This window comes from Rhinopithecus bieti, unplaced genomic scaffold (assembly GCF_001698545.2).
Source record: "Rhinopithecus bieti isolate Rb0 unplaced genomic scaffold, ASM169854v2 scaffold_19652, whole genome shotgun sequence".
Taxonomy (NCBI): domain Eukaryota; kingdom Metazoa; phylum Chordata; class Mammalia; order Primates; family Cercopithecidae; genus Rhinopithecus; species Rhinopithecus bieti.
The window spans coordinates 2,490,881-2,512,238 of NW_016809913.1; the positions used below are offsets into that span (position 1 = coordinate 2,490,881).

The 21,358-nt window shown below is 38.7% G+C and overlaps 1 protein-coding gene across 1 annotated transcript in view; it reads left to right on the plus strand.

Moving 5' to 3' along the window:
- The window catches only part of MYO1D (myosin ID), a 389,352-nt gene that overhangs the window by 150,683 nt on the left and 217,311 nt on the right, over nucleotides 1-21,358 (plus strand). Inside the window, exons 15-16 of the mRNA XM_017890881.1 lie at nucleotides 5,590-5,756; nucleotides 15,231-15,438. Coding sequence (XP_017746370.1) covers nucleotides 5,590-5,756; nucleotides 15,231-15,438 — 375 coding nt within the window. The remainder of the gene's footprint in view (nucleotides 1-5,589; nucleotides 5,757-15,230; nucleotides 15,439-21,358) is intronic.

Consider the following 21,358-nt stretch of genomic DNA (forward strand, 5'->3'; position numbering starts at 1 on the left):
AATATATTTATATTAGATATAGATAGTATATCTGGTATTATCTATAACTTCATCTATATCGTAAAGTTTATTATCTATATTTAATATCGTATATTTATTATTAGATATTGGATGATATAGATATATCTAAATAGATTTATATTTAGATATAAATAGATATATCTATTTAGATTATAATTTACATCTATTGTATCTGTTTATTCAGTCGTTTATCTATTTTTCTCTTCCTATTTTTTTTTAATATCTTTTGGTTTTATTTTGCCAAGTTACTCATGAAAAGCATGACTCTTTTCTCTTTTTTTTCTTTTCTTTCTTTCTTTCTTTTTTTTTTTTTGAGACAAGGTCTCATTCTGTCACCCAGACTTGAGTGCATTGGCATGATCTCAGCTCACTGCAACCTCCACCTCCTGGGTTCAAGCAATTCTCGTGCCTCAGCCTCCCAAGTAGCGGGATTACAGGTGCACACCACCACACCTGGTTAATCTTTGTATTTTTTGGTAGAAATGGGGTTTTACCATGTTGGCCAGGCTGGTCTCAAACCCCTGACCTCAACTTATCTACCCACCTTGGCCTCCCAGAGTGCTGGGATTATAGGCGTGAGCCACTGCACCCAGCCCCTATATTGCTGACCTTCCATCTGGGATCATTTTCTTCTGCCTTAACCTCACTCTATTATATTTGAAATCTGAGGGTGACAAATGTAGTTTTTGTTTACCAAAAAATATTTCTGTATGGTTTTCGTTCTTGAAGAATATTTTTCCTCAGTGTAAAATTCTCTGTTAACAGTGTCTTTTGGCACTTCAAAGATAATGTTCCTTTGTCTTCTGGATTTCATAGTTTCTTATGAGAAGTTAGCTCTCAGTCTTTTTGTTGCTCCTTAAGGTAATCTTTTTTTTTCCTCTGGCTGCTTCGATTTTCAAAAGTTTCACTATGATGTGCTTAAGTGTAGATTTTTTAAAAAATATGCTGTAGTTTGTAGAATCTCTTCAATTTGTAGCTTGACTTTTTTTTATCCGTTTTAGCAAGTTCTTTTCAAATATTTCTTCTGTCCCTTCTGTCTCCTCTCCTTTAGAACTCCATCTCACTGTATCTTCTATACCTCTTAGCCTCCCATCTTTGTTTTCCATCTTTTTGTCTATCCCTGCTTCATTCCAGAAAATTTCTTCTCACCTAACTTCTGATACATTCATTTTTTTTTCTTCACCTATTTCTTTTTTTTTTTTTTTTTTTTTTGTCCTTCAAGATGGAGTCTCACTCTGTTGCCCCAGCTGGAGTGCAGTGGCACGATCTCAGCTCACTGCAACCTCCGCCTCCCAGGTTCAAGACATTCTCCTACCTCAGCATCCTGAGTAAACTGGAATTACAGGAGCACGCCACCATGCGCAGCTAATGTTTTGTATTTTTAGTAGAGATGGGGTTTCACCATGTTGGCCAGGCTGGTCTCAAACTCCTAACCTCAAGTAATCCACCTGCCTTGGCCTCATAAAAGGCTGGGATTACAGGCATGAGCCACCACGACTGGCCTTCTTCACCTACTTCTAATCTACTCTTCTACTGATCCACTGAGTTCTTAATTTCCTTTATTATATTTTTCAGTTCTAGGTTTCCATTTGGCTTGGTTCTTTTTCATAGTTTCTGGTTCTATACAAAATTCTCATTATTGTCTTTTGTCACCTTGAACATGGTAAGCATAGTTATTTTAATATCTCTATCTGATAATTCCAGTGTCTGGATACCTGCAGGTCTGTTTATTTTTTATTTTGTTTTGCTGTTTCTGATTCCAATTTACTTGGCTACTTATATGTCTGGTTACTTTTTATTTTGTTCCAAATATTGTATTTGCAAAATCATCTGTAGAAATAATTGGAGGCCCAAGTTTATGTGATTTTTTTCTTCAGGGAAGAGTTAATTTTGCTTCTTTTAGTTACCTAAGAACAATAGTATTCCAAATCAACTATTCCAGTTTCAAGGACTCAGGTGATTCAAAGCTGAATTATGGTCCCTGTAAAGGACTGCCTCCTTCTTATTCATCCTTATTCCTGTTGGTGGGATCCTAACCCAAAGTAAGAGGGGTTTACTTATGTCCCCTCCTTTTCAGGCCTTATTCGTAATCTTTGTCCCACTAGGCCCATGAAGCTGCTGATGATCCCATCACTACTCAGATCCCATCTGCCTTCTCTGGAATTGGCAAATTTCCCCAGGAAAAAAAAGGCAGCCTCAAATCTGGGTTCTCCTCCACGATTTTCTTCCTCTCCTGTATTCTGACCCAGTAAATTCTCCACTGTCTTGTTAGACCTCACATGTCTTCAAGCAAACGTTCTGTTTATTTTGTTTAGCTATTCTAGTTAACCCTCAGCATGGGTGTCAGTTTAAATTACCTAGTCTGTCATTACTCAAAGAAAGCCCTAGTATCTTCATTTCATAAATTAGTTAATTAGTTCGAGAGAGAATTTACAGCCAAGACTCAAGTGTTCTGGTTTTGTACAATGCTTATTCTGTTACACTAGTACCAAACATGCAGATAAATCTGGGAGCATTTTGGCATTTACTTTGCTCAGTGCCACTTTTCTTGGTTTATTCACCAAGAAGTAAAGGCACTCTATTCCAGCAAACTAATAGAAAATCCTTAAGTAAACAGTGCCTCCTCCCAACTTCCCCATCCTATTAAGTTTTTAAAAACACTTAACTATGAGCCATTTTTTAAAGTGAGCTACAGTTGTTCCCCCAATATAGATGTTCCGCTTGAAAATCAGTACAGATTTAGTGAACATTTGATCACCCATCACTATTTTTTAAAGTAGGATTCTGCTTGTGCTTTGTAATAAAATATTGATCCTCAGCTTAAATATACCAAAATTTAGTATCTAATGAAAGGATTGGTATGGTATTCCAAAATAGGGAAGAAGTGTAAGTTATCTATCAATCCATAACAAATCACTCTAAAATATAGTGCTTAAAATAATGGTTCTTTGTCATGAATCAGGGGTTGACTGGGCAGTTCCGTTGGGCTCACCAAGCAGTTGCAGTCAGCTGGGGCTAGATAGGCTAAGATGAGCTCACTCAAATCGTGTGCCTGGATGCCTGGGCATCTTTTGTCATGTAGTCTTTAATCCTGGGTTTCTTCATGTGGTAGAAGTGGTCCAAGAGGGCAGAACCTCTCAAGGATGGGTTTCTAGAAGTAACCCAGTGTTGCTTCTTCTGCATTCTACTGGTTAAAGCATGTCACAGGCCAAGCCAGATTCGAGAAGTGGTGTAGAGACTCCACCTCTTACTGGGAGGTGGTGCAAGATATTGAGATCATGTTTTTCATTCTGCTACAGATGACAAGATGAAAAAGGGCAGGTGTACTAGACAGAATAATGGCCTCTGCATTGCAACAGCAACTCTGACATCAGCTAAGTGTGCTACAATTCAATTCAGACACTAACTACCCAGAGTTAGCATTAATCTGAAAAATTAAAAGACAGGGTCTCCAACAAGACTCTCCTTTACTTCAGACACTAGCTGCAAGTGAGGTCCACAGAACACCTGCCCTTATATATGACTTGGGTATAAATTTGAGGATTCCCTTGACCCCCCTCTTCAGGTTTGATAATTCACTAGAATGATTCATAGAACCTGGGTCCAAGCACAGGAGCTTCTGTCCCCCTGGAATCAGGGTGCTCCCCTGTCTGAGTACATCCATGTGTTCACCAACCAAGAAGCTCTTCTGAGACTCAGCATCCTGAGGTTTTGTTTTTTTTTTTTGTTTTGTTTTATCAGTGTTTCATCACAAAGGCATGATTGACTACATCTTTGATCACGTGATTAAGCTTAATCTTTAGTCCCCCTAACCTGCCCAGAGGTCAGGCAACTGTAAGTTCCAGCACATGAAGGAGTTTTCTGGTGACCAGCTCCCATCCTGCAGCTATCTAGAGGCCCAGCTATGAGTCACCTCATTAGCATAACTATGACACTCCTATCACTGAAGAAATTTCACAAGTTTTTGAAGCTCTATGCCAGAAACCAGGAAAAAAGGCTAGATAGATAATATTTTTTATTGTTATTATTACTATACCATAGTCATCCCAGATGTCCACATCCTAATCCCCAGAACCTACGAACATGATACGTGCTGTAGCAAGGTGGAATTAAGGTTGCAGATGGAGATAAGGCTGCTAATAAATGGGCCTGAAGATAACAGCTTATCCTCCATTACCCAAGTGGCCCCAGTGCTATCATGAGTCCTTCAGTGAAAAGGAGGGAAGCAGAAAAGTCAGAACAAGGAGGTGACATCTATAAAAGACTCAACTGGCCATTGCTGGCTTTGAAGATGGAAGGGGGCCACCAGCCAAGGAATGTGGGCAGCCTCCAGAAGCTGGAAAATAGAAGAAAATGGGTTTTCTTCTGGATCTCCCAAAAACACCAGCCCTGCTGACACATTGACTTTTGGCTCAGTTAAACCTATTTCAGACTTCTGACTTCCAGAAATGTGAGATAATAAAACTGTGTTGTTTTAATCCACTATATTTATGATAATCTGCTACACAGCAATAGGAAACTAATACAGCAGGGCCTAGAAAAAGGCAAAAAATGGCATTACCTTTCACCATGTGGGACAACATGATAAATGTACTATCGGAGTTTCTTTTTTTAGGTATTGGAAACTGTTATTCTGTTCAAAATGCAAGTAAATTTACATCCTTCAAATCTCTCCTGCTTAAATTATTTACTACCCCTTTCTACTTCTAGCCCTCAGCAGAGCTCAAAACTGCCTAATTTAACTACAGAGGATTCTGTATTTTAAAGTGCATCTGTGTGTCTGATAGATAACAGATTCAGAGAAGAAAAAGAAATTCTTTACACTTATAGGATATGTTTGACCTAATTGATTCATCCAGTGATAATTTATTCATTATCTTCAGTGTACCAGGATCTATGCCAAGCATAGTTTTATATTTAAAAGGGGTTATGATCTAATATGTGGTATAAAGCTTCATTGGCACAGAGGGAAGGATTGCTAGCTGAGCTCCTTCATAGAATCACTGGTGCCTGTAGGTGGTTTTGGAACTTCTCTACTTACCCATGAAGTTTAATCTCTTTTCCAAAAGTACAAACTAATGCAATAATATTAATGCTGATGGCTGACACTTAAGGAGCACTTACTATATACCAGAGCTGTGCCTATCATTCCTTAACATAATATTAACATTAACAAAGCATGTCTTTTTACATTCTCCATCCATTTTCATCGTTAGCTGCTGCCTTTTTCTATTGAATTACTCCTTCAGCTGCTTTAACCTTGTTTTCATAAACACACAGAAACTCGATCTTTACATCTCTGTTATTTACTTCCTAGTTTTATCCCTTTTCTACTATTCCTAATAAAGCCTAAAACATAATTAAACAAACATTTAGCTGAATGCACGAGAACTTCTAACCTTGAAATGAAGGAGAAAGGAAGAATAACTACTTTATTCACAAGTGTATGCCTGAGAAATTAGAGGCACTGAGCTTAACTTGACACAATTAACACTAATTACATGTTAGTGTCCCTAGTTGGAGAATTTTCGCCAGTGAAATTTACCATTTGCTGATTTGTTTCTTTAGGAACCATATTACGTTCGTTGCATCAAACCCAATGACAAGAAATCTCCACAGATATTTGATGACGAACGCTGCCGGCACCAAGTAGAATATCTTGGACTACTGGAAAATGTGAGAGTGCGTCGGGCAGGATTTGCCTTCCGCCAGACATATGAGAAGTTTCTTCACAGGTGAGAATAGACTCATCAGAGAGGCCTAGTTCACTGAGAATAACGGAGTCCTCCCCATACAACAGTGCATCAGTCAGCACCATATTAGGCAATCTATAAATATTTGTTCGGTGAACAAAAGAGCTGAGGAAATTACAAATATGAAAGACTTTCCCAGTTTCAACATGAGTCCCTGAGTTCATGGTTTATGGACCACGAAAAAGTTTCAGCCTTTGGGGAAGAAATGCGGGCATCATAGCGTAGCAGAAAGAACACTGATCTGAAGTCACATTGTGGGTGGAATTCTTATTGTGCCACTTACTTACTGCTTGAGCGTGAGCCAGAAGTTTAACTGCTTTGACCCTGTTTTTGCATCTGTAAAATAAGTAAAATAACATTTCATGGACTGTTATGAGAAATTAACCTAAGTAAAAAGCCTAGATTCCTAGTACATCATAGCTATTTAATCAATGCTGCCTATCATTACTGGTGTTGGTAATTATCATAATAATAAAATATTAAGGAGTTAAGCATGGAGGGCCTGAAATCAGTCTGCTTGGTTTGAGTCCTGGCTCTGTCATTTTTCGGTTGTGTGACCTTGGACAAATTACATACCCTTTTCATGCCTGTTTCCTCATGTGTAAAATGGGGATAATAATAATAACTACCTTGAAGCTAGAGGGTTAAATAAGAAAATACATACAAAGCACTTGGAGTAGTAGTACTTCCATATAGTAATCACTCAATAAGTATAATATATTGTTGCTATTATTGTTAATTTATTGTTGATAATGTTGCTTAATGATACCATGTCATATAAAAAAGTAATGATAATGATAATTGATAACTTGGAATCACAAGAATGCTTTAAATTCCATCTATTTGTTTTAAAACATTTATTGAACATTTTCTATAATCTTGACTGTAGATTTCCCCCAAAAAACAAATAAATATATACATAAAATATAAACCAGAAAAATGCGGAAAATTCAAGTACTTTAGTGGGTCAAAAGAGTCTCTAAGGAGCTGACAATGACAGGAAGCAGCCAGCCATACAAAGATCAGAGCAAAGAGAAGGTGGGACAGAGGGAACAGCCAGGGAAAAGGCTCTATTGCGGTAGTAAGTGAGGCATTTTAGATGCCAAACGTAGTCCACTGTGGTTGGAGGATACTGACAGGACAGTTGTGTGAGATGAGATGAGAGAGGTGGACAAGAGCCAAATCGTGTCGAACTTTGTAATCAGACTAAACTATTTAGGTTTTGGTTAGGTGTGATTTAAAAAAGAAAGAAAGCCATTGGTGGAGTTTAAGCATGGAGTTACACAACCTTATGAATGTCTTAAAGGAATCACTGTGGCTGCTGTGTGAATAGAAGGCAAGGAGATGTTGGCCGGGCACAGTGGCTCACGTCTGTAAGCTCAACACTTTGGGAGGCTGCGGCGGGCAGATCACGAGGTCAGGAGATCTAGACCATCCAGGCTAACACGGTGAAACCCCGTCTCTACTAAAAATACAAAGAATTAGCCAGGCGTGGTTGTGGGCGCCTGTAGTCCCAGCTACTCAGGAGGCTGAGGCAGGAGAATGGCGTGAACCTGGGAGGTGGAGCTTGCAGTGAGCCGAGATGTCACTGCACTCCAGTCTGGGAGACAGAGCAAGACTCCATCTCAAAAAAAAAAAAAAAAAAAAAGGAAGGCAAGGAGATGTTTAGGGATGCTATTGCAGGAGTCCGGGAGGCAGGGCTTGATGGTAGTGCCTTCAGTAAGGGACTATTGTAGATACAAGAGCATTGGACAGATTTGGGATATGTTTGAGGGATAAAGTTGACAAGACTCGCTCATGGATTGGATATGATGAAACAGGAATAAAGAGGAATGAAGGATGAAAATTAGATTTTGGCTTGAGCATCTAGGTAAGCGCAGTACCATTTGCTGAGATAAAATTGGGTAAAATAATTTTGAGGAAGAGGATATGGAACAGGAGTAACAATGGAATCAAGATTATTCTCTTGACTGTGTTAACTTTGAAACATCTCTATGTTCACTTTTTTTTTTTTTTTGAGACAAAGTCTCGCTGTCACCCAGGCTGGAGTGCAGTGGTGTGATCTCTGCTCACTGCAAGCTCCGCCTCCCGGGTTCACACCATTCTCCTGCCTCAGCCTCCCGAGTAGCTGGGACTACAGGCGCCAGCCACCATGCCCGGCTAATTTTTTTGTATTTTTAGTAGAGACGGGGTTTCACTGTGTTAGCCAGGATGGTCTCAATCTCCCAACCTCGTGATCCACCCGCCTCGGCCTCCCAAAGTGCTGGGATTATAGGCGTGAGCCACCACACCCAGCCTATGTTCACTTTGAAATCCTACTAAATATCTAGGCAGAAATATTAAGCCATTAGACTTTCATACCTGGAGTTCTGGAAAGAAGTTTAGGCTGCAGATAAGAGATTTTGGAGTCACTGGTAACATAGATTACATAGAAAGTCTTGGGACTGTATAGTGAAGAGGAGGAAGTCCGTGACAGTGTTTAGATTTGTGGTCTGGCATGAAAGAACCAGCAAAGATAAGAGAAGCAGCAACCAATGAGGTAGAAGAAAAACCAGAAGAGGATTATGTCACAGAAGCCAAGAGAAGATGGCTTTTTTTTTTTTTTTTTTTTGACAGGGTCTTGCTGTGTCACCTGGGCTGGAGTGCAGTGGCACCATCTTACCTCACTGCAGCTCCACCTCCCAGGTTCAAGCAATTCTCCCACCCCCGCCTCCCAAGTAGCTAGGATTACAGGGGCACATCACCAAGCCCAGCTAATTTTTTTTCATTTTTAATAGAGCCAGAGTTTCACCATGTTGGCAAGGCTGGTCTCGACCTCCTGACCTCAGATGATCCAACCGCCTCAGCCTCCCAAAGTGCTGGGATTATAGGCATGAGCCACCATGCCCAGCCAGAAGATGACATTTTAAGAAGAAAAGTGTAGCAACTTTATGCTGCCCTTTACATGAAGTTCAAGAGCAGGCAAAACTAATTTATGGTGATAGAAATCAGAATAGTGGTTAGCTATTGTTGGTATGACCTCTGTCTGCGGACTGGAAAGCAGAATGGGGGAACTCTCTGAGGTGATATATCTTGACTGGGGTGTCGGTTTCATGAGTATACACATTCGACAAAACTTATTGAATTATATACTTAAGTGTGTGTATTTTAGTACATGTAAATTTGATCACAATTTTTTAAATGTTTTTAAAAAACTAAACTTTTTCGAAAAGTGAATTAGTGGGCCAGAGGATCAAGCTGAAGTCTTGTTGCGGATCTCATCACAAAGAAAAAAAAAGATGGGAAGTATTCAGGAAAGGTCTAGCCACATGTAAGGTTGATCCAGGAGCAGCAAAACCCATGTAACAGAAGGACTAGAGGAAAGAACACCAAGAATAGGGGAGAGGCACTATTCAAACAGTGGCCAGGGATTTGCCTGAACTGAAAAAAGACGAATCTTCAGATTAAAAGGATACACTGATTGCCAAGCATAAGAATTTTTTTAAAACTTAAAAATACATTTGTTCACTTTTAGAATGTTAAAGAAAAATATAGCTCCCAAGAGAAAAAGACAAACTGCCTATGGGGAGTGAGAATCACGCTGACATCTGGCTCCTCATGAACATTTGATCAAATAGACGAAGGAGCAAAATGCTTTCACAGTGCAGGGAAAGGGCCTTCATGTCTAGAATTGTGTTCTGTGTCAAAATACCATTCAAGAGTGTGATTAAAATAAATAGCATTTTCTGGCATACCTAGTTTGAGAAAGTTTATTATTCATAGACCCTCTGAAAAATGTCCTAGAGGATGTACTTCAGCAAAAAGAAAGATGAATGCAGAAAGGAAACATGTGGCAGGATATATGCAAAAAAGCAACATTGAGCAAAGAAATCTGTAAAACTTTTTGTTAAATCTAAACAAGTAGTGATTGTAAAGGTAGGAAAGTAGTCTTTAGTAATAATCTGGAACTGAAATTAAAATGGGAGTGAGAAGTAGAGATAATTAAAGATTTTGTCCTGTTTATGGAAAGGATATAGACTGTGATTAACTAGACAGAAAAAAAAATTATGTGTTGAAATTTTCAAGTGAGTTATAATAATAGTTGTGAATATTTTAAAATGTTTACTGGATGTACTAGATACTGTTTTAAACGTTTCACATGTAGTAAGTTGCTGAAACTGACAACCACGTGAGGAATATACATTATCCCCATTTTATGTGGCTCATCCAGTGATGACGAGAGAAAAGGTAATATTTTCTACAGTGAATTTTTCCTTTTAGATTTTGCAGATTTTGCAAGTAGTTTAGGTTTGAACCTAAATTTTGCTTGTGACTTTTCATTTTCATTTATTTTATTGAGAAAAGAGAGAAGGATTTAAAACATGCTGGTAACCTTAAAGTTAGTCCTTTAGGGAGGTAAAACTCACTGTCAGAAAGCAGATGAGTTCAACTTTTTAATTAGCAAGTTCAGATTGCTGATTTGCCAGAGAACCAGGGTCATGCACTTTGCCGGCATGAAGGAAGGCAGAGTGCCTCTCCCCTGCCATGGGAGCTGAGCAGTGGGGCTGTAGGATAGCAATCCAGTTTCTACAGCGTGCCTGAAACAAACACACACCAGCACTACCCCTATGATGACCCAGATGTAGACCCCTACTATAGTTTGGTAACGAATTTGAGAGGTTTCTGATTTCGCGTTTTTTCATGTGACATTGTTTGGTATTACCTCTGTCTTTATATTAGAACTCTTTCATTGGGCTTTAATCTCTGCCCCCATCTAGCAAGTGAGTAAGCTTTAAATGATTTCCTTTCATTCATTCTGCAAATATCTATTGCCTCATAGTATAGCAGGCAACATGATAGGCACATGATATATAGTAGGGAACAAAACAAAGTCCCTGCCTTCATAGTAGCCACAGACTAAGGAGGGAGACTGACATTAAGCAAATAAACCCACAAATCAGTATGATTACAAGCTGTGATAAATGATGTCAGAAAAGAATATATAAAACTAGTAGCCTTAGAGAGAATATTGGGGGTAGGGGCTTTGTTGATATACAAAGATCAAGAAAAGACTAAAGGATGAGAAGGAGCCAGACTTTCAAGGACTAGGTAAAATGTATTCCAGGCAGTGGGAACAGCATGTGCAAAGACTCTGAAGCAGGAAGGAGGCAACCGCATTACAGAACCCCAAAGAAGTCAACATGATTGAAGGATAGTGAGGAAGGAAAGCAGCCAAAGACAAAAATGATTTCAAGCTTTTTAGAAAACTACTCTGACCGATGTATGCAGAATGGATTGGAAAGGAAATGGAAGACAATTTAGGAGTCTGTTGTAAACTAGAAGGTGGCTTGCCTTTGAATTGAAGCAGTAAGGATGAGGAGAACTGTAAAATTTTAAATATATTTTGGGGGTAGAGTCAATAGAACTTAATGATGGATTAGAAATCATGATAGAGAGGGAAAGAATAAAAGTATTCTCAGGATCCTGGCTTTAGTAACTGGGTAGATTGAGGTAGGAAAAGACTGAAAGAGTAATTAAGATGCCTTCCAGACCTGTGTAGACATTGGATATATAAATCTGAAGCTCATAACTGTGCGCTAGACTAGGGATGATACACAAATTGAAAGTATATTTTTATATTTTATATACCTATAAAATATATATTTTGTTTTATATTTGGAATGTTTTATTAAAAGTAAGTGGACTAGATGAGGTAATGTGGGGAGAGGATACGTAGAGAGAAGTCCTGATCTTAGCCTCGGGACACGCCTGCATTTGGGGATATAATAGTAGCCAAAGGAGCCAGAAAATCAGATTGACAAGAAATATCCAGAGAGGCAGAAGGAGAGCATGCTGTCATGGAATCTAAGAAAAGAGATATGTCAAGAAGAAGGAAGTAATTAACTGTAATTAGGGAGTAATTAACAGATGCTGCCTACATATCTACTATTTTAACAAGAAATTTGAACAGCCCTATGAATGATTTATATTCCTTTAGGTATATACCCAGTAATGGGATTGCTGGGTCAAATGGTATTTCCGGTTCTAAATCTTTGAAGAATTGACTGTCTTCCACAGTAGTTGAACTAATTTACATTCCCACCAATAGTATAAAAGCGTTCCTATTTCTCTGCAACCTTGCCAGCATTTGTTGTTTCTTGACTTTTTACTAATCACCATTCTGACTGGCGTGAGATGGTATCTCATTGTGGTTTTGATTTGCATTTCTCTAATGATCAGTGATGTTGAAATGTTTTTTATATGTTGGCCGCATGTATGTCTTTTTTTGAGAAGTGTCTGCTTATATCCTTTGCCTACTGTTTAATGGGATTGATTTTTTTCTTGTACATACATTTGCTTAATTTCCTTTTAGATTCTGGATATTAGTCCTTTGTCAGATGGATAGATTGCAAAAATTTTCTCCCATTCTGTAAGTTGTCTGTTCGCTCTGATGATAATTTCATTTGCTGTGGAGAAGCTCTTTAATTTGTCATTTTTGCTTTTTTTGCAATTGCTTTTGGTGATTTCATTATAAAGTCTTTGCCCATGCCTATATCCTCAATGGTATTGCCTAGAGTTTCTTCTACGGTTTTTATTGTTTGGGGTTTTACATTTAAGTCTTTAATCCATCTTGAGTTAGTTTTTATATAAGGTGTAAGGAAGGGATCCAATTTCAGTTTTCTGCATATGGCTAGCCAGTTCTCCCAGCATCATTTATTAAATAGGGAATGCTTTCCCCATTGCTTGTTTTTGTGGATACGTGCACAGGTGTGTTCATTGCAAGCACTATTCAAAATAGCAAAAACATGGAGTCAACCCAAATGCCCATCAATGATAGACTAGATAAAGAAAATGTGGTACACACACACCATGGAATACTATGCAGCCATAAAAAGGAAAGAGGTTAATACCCTTTTCAGGGACATGGATGGAACTGGAAGCCACTATCCTCAGCAAACTAACACAGGAACAGAAAACCAGACCCCCCATGTTCTCACTTAAAGGTGGGAACTGAACAACGGGAACACATGGACCTATGGGGGTAAATAACACACACTGGGGCCTGTTGGGGTTGGGGTGGGAGAATAGAGATCATCAGGAAGAATAGCTAATGGATGCTGGGCTTAATACCTAGGTAATGGGCTGATTTGTACAGCAAACCACCATGGCACACATTTGCCTGTGTAACAAACCTGCACATCCTGCACATATACCTCAGAACTTAAAAAATAAAATAATTATTAAAAAAAAGAAAAAAAGAAAGAAAGAAAGAAAGAAAAGGCCTATGAGAAAACTTTAAAGATTCATGAAGGCACAAAGCAGAGTAGATCAAGTGTGAAGATATCTCTTGTTCTTGGATAGGACAACTCAACACCATATAAAAATTAACGGATTCGCTGAGTACAGTGGCTCTTGCCTATAATCCCAGCATTTTGAGAGGCCAAGGCGGGTAGATCACTTGAGGTCAGGAGTTCAAGACCAGCCTGGCCAACATGGTAAAACCCCATCTCTACTGTTAACACAAAAATTAGCTGGGCATTGTAGGTGCCTGTAATCCCAGCTACTCAGGAGGCTGAGGCAGGAGAATCGCTTGGACTGGGAGGCGGAGGTTGCAGTGAGCTGAGATTGCACCACTGCACTCCAGCCTGGGCAATAGAGTGAGACTCTGTGTCAAAATAATAATAATAGTAATAATAATAATGTATTTAATGTTTCAACTCAATAAAACTATCAAGGGTGGTTTGGGTCTTTAAAAATTGTTTGTTCACTGGATTCTGGTTTTTTTGCCTGGAACTATAAAACTTGATTCTGAAGTTCATATGGAAAAATATGTGTGCCAGAATAACTAGAAAGACCTTTAAAAAAGAAAAGAATTAGGAAAAAACATTAAAATGTACTTGTATCCTCTATAATTAAAACCATGTGGTAGTGATGCACAGATGGACAGACACGGCAATGAAACAGACCAGAAAGTCCAGAAATAAACTGAAGAACATATGATAAAGGCAGCATGTTAATCACAGAGGGGAAAGATGAACTTTTTAATAGTGTTGGAACGGCTAGACAGCCATTTGTTAAAATATAAAATTAGATCCATACCTCACACCGTATACCAAAAAACCCTCTAAATGATCAGAAATCTAAATGTGAAAAAGGAAAACATACAAGTACTAGAAGAAAACATAAACGCATTACTCTGTAACCCAAGTGAAGAAAGCCTTTCATACAATGACTTAAAATTTAGATGTACTATAAGAAAAAAGCTAAATTCCGGCCGGGCGCGGTGGCTCAAGCCTGTAATCCCAGCACTTTGGGAGGCCGCGATGGGCGGATCACGAGGTCAGGAGATCGAGACCATCCTGGCTAACACAGTGAAACCCCGTCTCTACTAAAAAATACAAAAAACTAGCCAGGCGAGGTGACGGGCGCCTGTAGTCCCAGCTACTCGGGAGGCTGAGGCAGGAGAATGGCGTGAACCCAGGAGGCGGAGCTTGCAGTGAGCTGAGATCCGCCACTGCACTCCAGCCTGGGCGACAGAGCGAGACTCCATCTCAGAGAAAAAAGAAAAAAGAAAAAAAAAAGAAAAAAGCTGAATTTGACTACATGTATTAAACAGCTTTGCATGGTGGAAAAAACTCTGTGATAGGCAGCCTTCTAAGATGCCCTCTACCTCCTGGTATCCATGCCCTGTGTAATCCCCTTCCCGTGAGTGTAGGCTAGACCTAGTGATTTGCTTCTGACAAAGTATAATATTGCAAAAGTGATAGGATGTCACTTTTGAGATTAGGCCACAAAATACTGTGACTCTGTGACTTCTGTCTTGTTCACACTCACACTCAAGCAAGCCGCCGTGTGGTAAGCTGCCTTATGAGAGGCCCACATGGCAAGGAGCTGTTGACTGCTCGTATGTAGAAATGCAATTAATTTTTGTGTGTTGCTCTTATGTGCAGCAACACCGCTTAATTTTCTTTTAGTTATAATAGTTTTTTTTTTTTTTTAATCTAGAGATCTGCTTGATTTCCTTTGAGGAAAGTTACATTATACATAAGTAGTATCCATTTTGTTTTTCCCTCAGTCATTTACCAGTTATCTCTTGGTCTCACTATGTTGACTAGACCTCCAGAGCAATGCTGAGCAGGACCCATGACAGAGCCACCCTTCTCTTGTAGCTGTTTGTAAAAAGAATGCTTCTAAGGTTACCGCTTTATGAACAATATTTGCTGTAGGATTTTGGCAAATAGACTTTATGAGTTTGAGGAAGTCCCTTCTATACCTAGTTTAGTAAGAGTTATCTTAAAGTGTTTTATTTTACTGAAGACTTTTTTTGCATACCTTATGAGGCTAATGAAATTCTATTGATAGTTTGCTAAGATTTGGTTTGGTTTTTTACGAGGTGTCTTGAATTTTATTGAATAGTTTTCTATTGAGATGACCATATGGTTTTCTCCCTTAACCCTATTTCTTTTTTTCATCCAGGTATAAGATGATCTCTGAATTCACCTGGCCCAACCATGACCTTCCTTCAGATAAAGAGGCTGTCAAGAAACTGATTGAACGGTGTGGTTTTCAGGATGATGTAGCTTATGGGAAGACCAAAATTTTCATTCGAACACCCCGAACGTTGTTTACCTTGGAAGAACTCCGTGCCCAGATGCTCATAAGGATTGTCCTCTTTCTACAAAAGGTAATTTTATATTTTATATATAAGGATAAGATTTTGCTTTTATGTTCTTAAAAATTTGTTGCATATTTTATTTAATTCAAGAAATATTCCTGGATGGTATGTTGTTTTGTGTCCATGCATATCTTGAAATGTTTTCTGTTGCCTTCACACATGGAAAACTTACTTGGTTGCCCAAGTTCAAAATTATTTTATCTTCAAAACTCTGAAGACATTTTGTCTTTAAACTTGGAGAGATGTCTGAACCAGTTTTTCTGTCTTTTACCCTTAACTATGTTTTTTCCTTCAGCTTAAATGTGTAAAGGACTTTTTTTGTTGTTGTTCTCTCGAGACGGAGTCTCACTCCGTCTCGCCTAGGCTGGAGTGCCGTGGCACATTCTTGGCTTACTACAACCTCCACCTCCAGGGTTCAAGCGATTCTCCTGCCTCAGCCTCCCAAGTAGCTGGGATTACAGACGCACACCACCACACCCAGCTAATTTTCATATTTTTAGTAGAGATGGGGTTTCACCACGTTGGTCAGGCTGGTCTCAAACTCGTGACCTCGTGATCTGCGCACCTCAGCCTCCCAAAGTGCTGGGATTACAGGAATGAGCCACCACGCCTAGTCGCGTAAAGGACTTCTAAACCTTGTAATTAAAAAATGTTGCCAACATGTTTGAAATTGCCTCCTTCACCTATCGTTACCCACTCACCACCACTTGTCCGCAGTGTTGACTCAGTGCTTGTTAGTTGATGGTACTGTACCTGTCATCATTGTTCTGTGCAAGGCCCCTTCTCATTTCATTCACTCATTCATGTATTTCTTTTTATCCCCCATAACCTTTCCCATATCTTCCATATGAACTATTTTAATGCAAAAAATTGTAGAGCTGTATGAAAAATCATGTACCTCTGTGAGGATGTCCTTGGGATATATACCTAGGAGAAAAGTTGCTGGGTCATAGGGCATGTGTATAACTAATTGATATAAATAGTGCCAAGTTGTCGCGCATGAGCCAGTTTGCACCACCAACAGCTGTATATGAGGGTTACTGCATGCCATATCCCTACCACTATCTTCCAGCTACCTAAATTTTGTCAGATTAATAGAATGATATCTCATTGTTGTTTTACCTTGTATTTCTCTGATTACCTTTGAGTTTGATTATCTCATTAAATGCTTCTTTGCTTGCTGCATTTTCCTATAAACTGTGTGTTCATATTCTTTGTCTATTTTTCTACTCGAGCCGGTACTTTCTTGTTGATTAGCAGAAATGCCTTCAATATTCCAAACATTAACTTCTTATTTACTTTAGACGTTATATATTCTCCTATTCTGTAAGCATTCTAATGAACTTTATCCATAAGATGCTTTGTTGGACCAAATTCTTAATTTTGACATAATCAGATTCTTCAATATTTTGCCTTATAGTTTGTGATTTGGAATTTTCTTTAAGAAGGCTTTTCATGACTCTCAGTCACAAAGATATTCTGTATTTTCTTCTATGAACTGTATGGTTTTACCTTTCACATTTAGGTCTTTAATTCATTTAGAATCCACCTACATATGTGGTTTTATATAGGAAACTAATTTTATTTTTCTCCATATGGTGAGAAAGTTTTCTCAATATCGTCTACTAAGCAATCTGTCCTTTTCCCATTGATTTGCAGTGCCACTTTTATTATATATTAAGTTCCTGTATGCAGATAGGAAATAGTTTTATTCACACTATCACACACACACACACACACACACACACACACATACACACATACACACCCTGTCTCTGTGTACTCTATTCTGTTCCATTTTTCTATTTGCCTGTTTTTGCACTAATGCAACACAGCTTTTATTATAATATATATTAGTGTATTAGAGAGTTTATCTTTTCTACTTCTTTATTAAGGTTGATTAACTGATACATAGACCTTTATTCTGCAGTATACATTTTAATGTGCATAAGTTTATTAAATTCAATAATTTTTATTAGGATTGAACTGAATATAGATTAATTTGAAATGATTAACATTTCTACAATATTAAATCATCTTTTAAGAGTGTAATATAGATTTACTTAAATCATCTTTGTTAAACTTTAGACTTAGGCCCTATGAATTCGTAGTTAATTCCTAGATACTTTATTATTTTTGTTGCTGGTGTGAATTTTTAAATTATATTCTCTACATGGCAATGTTAGTACAGAGAAATAATATTGACATATGTTGCTTTATCTAAATCTAGAATTAAACCTTTCTTGATTTATATTTGTTGATTCTGTTGGCTTTCCTAGGTAAACAATTATATCATGTATAAATAATGAGTTTTTTCTTCCAGTTGCCAAGATGTTTCTAAGTGTTGATTTCTTTTTATTTATTTTGCCTAGAACTCAGGAAAACATTTGGACTGGAATACTAAATTCTGTTTCATCCCAAAACATTTTCCTTCTATTAATTTTTTTAAATGTTGCTTTCATTGAGTTCTGTTTTATTTCTCAAGAATGCTTGTAAATTTTCATGTTGGATCTCTGTTTTCTGCCATAGTAAATTATTTTCAAGTATCTATTCTTCTCTGTCTTCAAGTCCTGGAATCCTTTCCCTTGGATCTTAAGTATTTACCTATAGGCTTGTTTTTAGGGGTTTTTGCCCCCACCCCAAGATCTGTTACTATGTCTTTTTTTCTTTCTACCTGTTCAAGAGATTGATTCGAGCTCAGAGTTAGGCTCTGAACCAGGGTGGCCATACCTCTCAGTTTGCTTAGGACAGTCCTGGTTTATGGCAATTGCCTGTTGTGACTATTAGTAGTACCCCTTTTACTCTCAAATTGTTCCAGTATGGAGAAACTACATAATCACTCTACCCTGGAACGCACTTTCTGTCTACATGGCACCTGGTAGATTCCTCTTTTTAAATCTACAGCGATAGTTTGTTTACTTCCTTCACAATTTCAGTGTCCCACAGACTTAAGTCTGGCAGCTCTGCTAGCCAAAGATGGGCCCGGCTCATACATAAAAAGATACACAAATTCCAGGTGTGCTACTAGGGCTGCAGCCACTAGGCTTCTTCCTTTCCTGGTTCTCTCTGACAGCCCTGTGCTTCTAGAAATGCTGAGTGCCATTACCAGTCCCTATCTCTGCTTTTTTTTCTAGTGAAAAATTAGTCTCTCTCTAGGAAAGAGATTCTAAAAGAGAAGGGACAATGGCTTCAAAAATTATCACATGTGCAGTGAAGCGAAAACTGTCCAGTCTTTTCTGTGAGACAGATCTCACATTTCTTCACCATAAGGCAGTGGAGTAGGGAATATAAGGGTCTCCTTCCCTATGCTCAAGGAGACCGTTGCAGGGTATCTTATGTGTGACCTACTGATTATGTTTTTTAGATCAACTCCACAGGCCATAAAATTAGAGGAAATTTCTCTGGGCTTTTGGGAATGGATCATCAGTCACCTAACCATGTGATGTGTGTTTTTACTTTTTCTGTATCCTTATAGAAATTTAATGGGAAGTTAGGAGAGACAGTATCAGGAACTGTTATTGTAAACAAAAATCTCCAACAATTGATTTTATTTCCTTTTAAAATAAAAATAGCTGTACTGATTATATAAATAAATTATGCTCATTGTAGGAACAAATTTAAAACATACAAAAAATGTAAGGGAAAATGTGAAAAAGTCACCTAAAACCCCACCATCCAGAGGTAACATCATTAACATTGTGGTGGTCATCCTTTTTGATATCTTTCTGTGCATATAGACAAACACATATAATATAAACGAGATCATAGTTGATATGAGTGTATTTTTATGATCAACTTTCTCTTTTTTCTGCAATAATCTGTACTCTCTTTTTTCCCCACATTTACCCTCTCTGCCCACATTTCTTCTCACCCCTTATGTTGAGAGTCCTCAAGACTAACCCATTTTGATGATTCACTAAAAGGATTCACAGGACTCAGCATAGTGTTGTACTGATGAATAGAATTTATTACAGCAAGAGGATCAAAGCAAAATCAGCAAAGGGAAAAGGCATAAGGAGTGAGATCCAGAGGAAACCAGGAGCACACTTCCAAGAGTCTTCTCCCAGTAGAGTGGTACCAGATGCACTCAATTCCTCCAGCAGCGAGCTGTGTCAACACATGCCAAGTGTTGCCTACCAGGGGAGCTCCTTAGAGACTCAGTACTCAAAGTTTTTACTGGGAACTGGTCATTTAGGCACCTTCTACCTATCATGTACCAAAATTCCAGATTCTCAGAAGAGAAATCAGGTATTCAGCACAATTTACATTTTTTTTATAAACACAGTTTAAACACAATAAACCAATCTTATCACTTAGGGAAAGTTTTGTATCAACATAGTGAACTGTTGACCAGCAAGTTCCCAGACACCAGCCAAGGACCTGTAGGGACCAGCCCCACAGGGTTGGTGGGTTTTTCTCCTTGTGTGTGGAGATGAGAGACTGTAGAAATGAAGACACAAGACAAATAAAAGACAGCTGGGCCCGGGGGACCACTACCACCAAGACACAGAGACCGATAGTGACCCCGAATGCCAGGCTATACTGATATTTATTGGATACAAAACAAAGGGGCAGGGTAAGGAGTGTGAGCCATCTCCAGTGATAGGTAATGTCATGTGGGTCACGTGTCCACTGGGCAGGGGGGCCCTTCGCTGCCTGGCAGCCGAGGCAGAGAGAGGGAGACAGCTTACACCATTATTTCTGCATATCACAGACTTTTAGTACTTTCACTAATTTTGCTACTGCTATCTAAAAGGCAGAGCCAGGTGTACAGGATGGAACATGAAAACAGACTAGTTAGTAGTGTGACCACTGAAGCACAACATCACAGGCAGATGGTTAGGCCTCCAGATAACTGTGGGTGGGCCTGACATTTAGTCAGGCCCTCCACAAGAGGTGGAGGAGTAGAGTCTTCTCCAAACTCCGCCGGGGAAAGGGAGACTCCCTTTCCTGGTCTGCTAAGTAGCGGGTGTTTTTCCTTGGCACTGACGCTACCACTAGACCATGGTCCGCTTGGCAATGGGCGTCTTCCCAGACGCTGGCGTTACCGCTAGACCAAGGAGCCCTCTAGTGGCCCTGTCTGGGCGTAACAGAGGGCTCACACTCTTGTCTTCTAGTCCCTTCTCACTATGTCCCTTCAGCTCCTATCTCTGTATGGCCTGGTTTTTCCTAAGTTATAATTGTAGAGTAAGGATTATTATAATATTGGAATAAAGAGTAATTGCTGCAAACTAGTGATTAATGATATTCATATATAATCATGTCTGTGATCTAGATCTAGTATAACTCTTGTTTTATATATTTTATTATACTGGAACAGCTCGTGCCCTCGGTCTCTTGCCTTGGCACCTGGGTGGCTTGCCACCCACAAGGACCAACCTTGCAAGCAGACCACTGTAAGCATAGTAGTCTCAGGCCTGCTATGTAAACTCTTTTCTGGGAACCCCCATAGTTTTCCCTAAACTTTAATAGATATATTTATACATGTAGCCTTCCATACTGGTGCATTCATTTCTATGCACTGGATTCCCAGGAGTGAGATTGTTAAGTGAAGAGTATATATGGTTTTAATCTTAAGAAATCGTATTTCAACCCACAATGCAAGTGAACTCTTTTCTCTAAATTTTTTACCACAGTGGCTTTTACCAGGCTGTTTAATTTTTTCCATTCTGATCAGTAAGAGATGATACCTTATTTCTACATTTTTTAATTTCCATGACTACCCTTGAGTGTGTGCTTATTGACTTTTTGGATTGCCTCTTGTTACTTATATTCTTGGCCCATTTTTATATTGGGTTGTTCATCTTTTTCCTATGAATTTGTGGGAGCTATCTGTATATAATATGCATTAATATTATGTATCACAGTTAATTTTTTAGAGTTGTCATTTGACTCTGTTCATGTAAACTCTTCCATGTGAAAATTTTCA